This window comes from Lampris incognitus, chromosome 17 (assembly GCF_029633865.1).
Source record: "Lampris incognitus isolate fLamInc1 chromosome 17, fLamInc1.hap2, whole genome shotgun sequence".
Classification (NCBI taxonomy): Eukaryota; Metazoa; Chordata; class Actinopteri; order Lampriformes; family Lampridae; genus Lampris; species Lampris incognitus.
In genome coordinates, this window is record NC_079227.1 from 37,815,170 (window position 1) to 37,821,218 (window position 6,049).

Sequence of the window (6,049 nt, forward strand, 5' to 3'; positions counted from 1 at the left end):
GTTTGCATGTTCTCCCCGTGTCTGCGGTGGGTTTTCTCCGGGTGCTCCGGTTTCCCCCACCATCATAAAGACATGCATGTTAGGGTTACTACTCCTGCCTGTGCCCCTGAGCAAGGCAAACTGGAGTTGGTCCCCGGGCACTGCACGGCGGCTGCCCACTGCTGCTAGCTACACAGCTAGGATGGGTTAGATGCTGAGAGGGATCAATAAAGTATCTCAAATTTTTTTTAAAAAAAGAGAAAAGCTAATGGAACCAGAGCTGCCAGATGACCTAACGGAGCCACGTTTAATAAGAGCAAAGCCAGGTGTGCGTAATAAAACCCGGTTGTCAGAGATGTGGCTTGTGTTAGCAGGCCATGTAGACCAGGGGTGGGCAGTCTGGTACGGGTGAAGGTTTTTGTTCCAGCCAAGCAGTTACACACCTGTGTCCTCTAATCAAGTTCCTCGGCAAAGACTCTACTGGTTGATCAGTGGGATCAGAAGTGTATCTGCTTGGTTGGAGCAGGAACCTGCACCCACACCGGCCCTTTCCGGATGAGACTGCCCACCCCTGATGTAGACCATGTTTTAACATGTGTTAAGCTTCCAGTGGTGACGCACCAAAGACCCAGATTTGTAGATTTATAACAAAAGCATATTTATTGATCAACTCACAGACAAACGATGGACTGATGAGAGAAGTTACCTGTGGATGGAAATCACATCACATCACATCAGAGGACGTGGTGTGTGTTCAGCAATGCCTGGGAGGTTCTGTGTGCAGTCTCAGCTCCCGTACTGAGGGTTAACGGTAGATTTGGCCATACAATGAACCATTGTACGGATTTTGATTTTTTTTTTCCAAGAAGAAATCTATTTTCTATTCTTCTGTGGCTTAAATAAAGCATTAACTGACATGCAAAGCAAAGTCCGTGTGTGTGATTTTGTATTAATCTGTTGTCATGATGCTGATTTTGTATTAATGTGGTGTCATGATGCTGGTGGTTATCAAGCAGAACGAAGAAGCTGAAGAGACACCCCTGAGAAACAAACTGGAGAGACAGAGACAGTTCAAATGTGACACGGGCCTGTTCACACCGGGTCTGTGACTATAAAGCACTCTGACTCTGTTTAAACTCGTTTTATTCTTTTCTGCAGCCTCTTTAAAAAGACCTGCGTCAGCTGGGGAACATGACCTGGTCCTGCAGAAGGTGATCAAATGACCTGGTCCTGCAGAAGGTGATCAAATGACCTGGTCCTGCAGAAGGTGATCAAATGACCTGATCCTGCAGAAGGTGATTAAATGACTTGGTCCTGCAGAAGGTGATCAAATGACCTGGTCCTGCAGAAGATGATCAAATGACCTGGTCCTGCAGAAGGTGATCAAATGACCTGATCCTGCAGAAGGTGATCAAATGACCTGGTCCTGCAGAAGATGATCAAATGACCTGGTCCTGCAGAAGGTGATCAAATGACCTGATCCTGCAGAAGGTGATCAAATGACCTTGTCCTGCAGAAGGTGATCAAATGAACTGGTCCTGCAGAAGGTGATCAAATGACCTGGTCCTGCAGAAGATGATCCAATGACCTGGTCCTGCAGAAGGTGATCAAATGACCTGGTCCTGCAGAAGGTGATCAAATGACCTGGTCCTGCAGAAGGTGATCAAATGACCTGATCCTACAGAAGGTGATCAAATGACCTGGTCCTGCAGAAGGTGATCAAATGACTTGGTCCTGCAGAAGGTGATCAAATGACCTGGTCCTGCAGAAGATGATCCAATGACCTGGTCCTGCAGAAGGTGATCAAATGACCTGGTCCTGCAGAAGGTGATCAAATGACCTGGTCCTGCAGAAGGTGATCAAATGACCTGGTCCTACAGAAGGTGATCAAATGACCTGGTCCTGCAGAAGGTGATCAAATGACCTGCTCCTGCAGAAGGTGAGGGTGACTTGCCTCACATGAGTCATAAATCAAATGAGATGCATGTAGGTAGTCAATAGGTTATTGTTGCCAGGGCAACGTGCATGCAGCATCACCACATGTGCTCCCACGTGCAGCTTATTCCTGCAACTTCCATCTGCAGTGCCGCACCTCACGACCCCCGAACTCCAGATGAACCGAGAGCCCAGCTCGTTCACAACCTGAACCCACAAATCATCTGAAGTCCTTTAAATAACGTGTTGGTGTAGAAATCTTTTCTTCTCTTGTAAGACAAAAGTCACAGTGTTGGCGAGCTTTGGGGAAAAACAAACTCGTAAGCTCCGTCAGTTTGCCCCGTCGACTTGTTTCTGTGCAGAACAGACATGTGAACCTCAAGAGGATCCTCTAGAACAGTGGTGTCCGACCCTGCTCCTGGGGAGCTACCCTCCTGCCGGTTTTCACTCCAACCCTGATTTAACACATCTGATTCAATTAAACTTCTTCTGCGGCAGTCCATCGAAAAGATGATGGCTGTGATGCAGTTTAAGCTCGGACAGCGCGTCTGTGGGCCATCGGGGCTGCAGGAGAGCGACAACATCGTCTACATTTGTCACAGACGAATGTTGTTCGGGTTGGTCTCTTGTGTCTTGCATGCTGGGCCTCATCATAGTCTTCTTGTCTCTTTTGCTCGGCAGCTGTTCTTGATTGCCATACTGTGGAGCGCCATCTCTGTCTGTCCAGGGCCACTGTCTCCCAGCTGGGGTGATCTACGCTGCAGATCTTAATGTGGCGCTTGAGCACATCTTTGATTCTGGCCTCCCTGCTTCCCTTTTGCCTAGCACAGCTCCCCGTAGAAAACCTCTTTTGGTAGGCGGTTGGGTCAGTTAATCCAGGTCTTGGTCAGTAGATCATTAGTAGAATCACGTGTGTTAAATTGGGGTTGGAGTGAAAAACAGCAGGGTTGGACACCCCTGCTCTGGATCAGGGGTGGGCAGTCTTGTCCAGAAAGGGGTGAAGATTTTGGTCCCAACCAAGCAGCTACACACCTGATCCCACTGATCAACCAGGACAGTCTCTGCTGAGGAACTTGATTAGGAGACACAGGTGTGTAACTGCTTGGCTGGGACAAAGACCTGCACCATAGTGGCCTTTTCTGAACAAGACTGCCCACCCCTGTTCTATCACGCTAAGAAAAACAAGTAAGTAAGTAAGCAAGTGGGTACAAATGCTTGTTGCTGGGGCAGTACCTTTCTGAAGTACAATAATGTACCCACGTAAAGACACTTCGGTGTCTTTTAAGTACCTTTGTTACCTTTCAGCTTATGGGAAGACACATATCTGATCCTTCAAAGTACAGTACTGTACCTCTGCTGCTGTAATGTACCTATGAGCAGTGTACCCCTTCTGTACCTCAATTTCTGAGAGTGGAACATCAAGTAGTCTCCTGTCACACACATTTGGTCTGTTCAGGTCCCGCGCCTGGTTCTGTCTCCGCTTCACTGATGCTGAAATAAACTCTTAAAATAAAATGAAATTACATGAAATAAACATAATCCGACCAGCTCAAATATGGTGTCGTGTGTTTTTCATCCTACGTGAGGGGTCACCTCAGCACTACGTGCTTTAAAACACTCACGTGGTCTCTGTACGCTAAGACGCTAATTAAGACATTAATTGAGAATCATAAGGCGTGTATGACTGGACTGTAACAAACCTTTAGCTTAGGGGACCACTGTCCTCGCCCAGGCCACGTGTCCTCCTCCACCTCTTCATCTCTGCACCTCTACACCCCTTCATCTCTACATCTTCATCGCTACACCCCTTCATCTCTATACTACATCTTCATCTCTGCAGCCCGGAGAGCAGAGGTGTAAAAACCAGGTCCAGAAAGTAAATGTCCAAACCGTGTATTTGCTCCAACCATGTCACTAAACCAGCTGATTTCATTAGCTAGTTTTCCCTACCTAGTTGAGGGGTGGTGTTGACTAGAATCTGCTGGTGTAGTGCATGAGTGGAGCAAATATATGGTTTGGACTTTTACTTTCTGGACCTGGTTTTTACACCTCTGCTGGAGAGGTGCAGCAGCCATGTTGACTTCTCCATGGGAAGAAGTAATTCAAACCAGTGTGTATCGTGGTCTGCAGATAACATGTATGAACCTCATGACAACATGTGAGATACGATACAAGAACCTCATGAGAACATGAGAGATATGATACAAGAACCCCATGAGATATGATGCAAGAACCCCATGAGAACATGAGATATGATGCAAGAACCCCATGAGAACATGAGATATGATGCAAGAACCCCATGAGAACGTGAGATATGATGCAAGAACCCCATGCGAACATGAGATATGATGCAAGAACCTCATGAGAACGTGAGATATGATGCAAGAACCCCATGAGAACATGAGCTGTGATGCAAGAACCTCATGAGAACATGAGATATGATGCAAGAACCCCATGAGAACATGAGATATGATGCAAGAACCTCATGAGAACATGTGAAATATGATACAAGAGAGAAGGAACAGCTTAGCTTTTCTTTTTTACTTATATTTACTTTGTTTCATGAGTCAAGACACCACCTTACAGTTGCATGAGATTTAATGAGAGAGACAGACAGAGACACGGACAGACACAGACAGAGACACAGAGAGACAGAGACACAGACAGACACAGAGAGACAGACAGAGACACAGACAGACAGACAGACAGACAGGTAGGCAGACAGACAAAGAGACAGACAGCCAGACAGAGAGGGACACAGACAGACAGACAGAGACACAGAGAGACAGACAGACAGACAGACAGACAGACAGGCAGACAGGGACACAGACAGACAGACAGACAGGTAGGCAGACAGACAAAGAGACAGACAGCCAGACAGACAGAGACACAGAGAGACAGACAGACAGGCAGACAGGGACACAGACAGACAGACAGACAGGTAGGCAGACAGACAAAGAGACAGACAGCCAGACAGAGAGGGAGACAGACAGAGACACAGAGAGACAGGCAGACAGGGACACAGACAGACAGAGACACAGAGAGACAGACAGACAGACAGACAGACAGACAGACAGGGACACAGACAGGCAGACAGAGACACAGAGAGACAGGCAGACAGAGACACAGAGAGACAGGCAGATAGAGACACAGAGAGACAGGCAGACAGACAGAGAGGTGAGTTTGTCCACATGTCTCCCCTATAAGCACGTGACAGTACATAATAGACATTGACGTGTGGTCAGAAGTCACTTTGTCGTAAAAAGCTCCATAAATATATTTACATAAATGTTTACTATAAATATATTTACATAAATGTTTAATATAAATATATTTACATAAATGTTTAATATAAACCATTTTCTCTCGTACAATTTGCACGTGTCATCGTCTTTCAGCACTCCAGTGAATACGATGCCGTCCCGAAGGCGTCCTCGTCCCCGTCCCGACGGCGTCCTCGTCCCCGTCCCGACGCCGTCCCCGGCCGATGTGGGCTGATGTTTCCAGGCTCGTTTTTAAGACGAGACGAACAGACCAGCAGGAAGAAAACCTCCAGAGTCTCCGGGACAGGTCGTGTTTTTACTGCGCCCCCTGCTGGTCTGACACGACTCCCGCGTGCGGCGTTCAGAGCTGAGACTCGGAGCGGGACAGCCTGGCGGTGGCCTCCGTGCTGCTGTCGCTGTTGTCCAGGCCGTGGCAGCCGGACCACACCTCCAGCGTGCCGGGCCCCATAGAGTGGCCGAAGCCGGCGGAGCAGCGCGACAGGTCGCACGAGCTGATGTGGAGCCTCCGGTCGGCTTGTCTCGGGCAGCACAGGAGCCTCTTGAAAGCCTTCCTGAAGTCGGGGCTCCGACAGTAAATGATGGGGTTGAACGCCGAGTTGACGTAGCCCAGCCAGTTGAAGAACACGAACAGGTCCTTGCCCACCAGCTCGGCGCAAAACACCCGCACCACGTTGACGATGAAGAAGGGCAGCCAGCAGAGGGTGAAGGTCCCCATGATGATGCCCAGAGTCTTTAGCGCCTTCTGCTCCTTCAGAGCCAGAATCTTAGACGCCTTTCTCTTGCTGGTCTTACACTCGGAGGTCACCCCGTTCGGGTCGTGGTGGAACCTGCCTTTGCACTTGTCGATCTTC

General features: G+C 48.5%; 1 protein-coding gene across 1 annotated transcript in view; it reads right to left on the reverse strand.

The window, feature by feature from the left end:
- Positions 1-5,538: 5,538 nt before the first annotated feature.
- Positions 5,539-6,049, reverse strand: part of adrb1 (adrenoceptor beta 1) — a 1,224-nt gene continuing 713 nt past the window's right edge. The window contains exon 1 of the mRNA XM_056297509.1: positions 5,539-6,049. This exon is cut by the window's right edge and continues 713 nt beyond it. Coding sequence (XP_056153484.1) covers positions 5,539-6,049 — 511 coding nt within the window.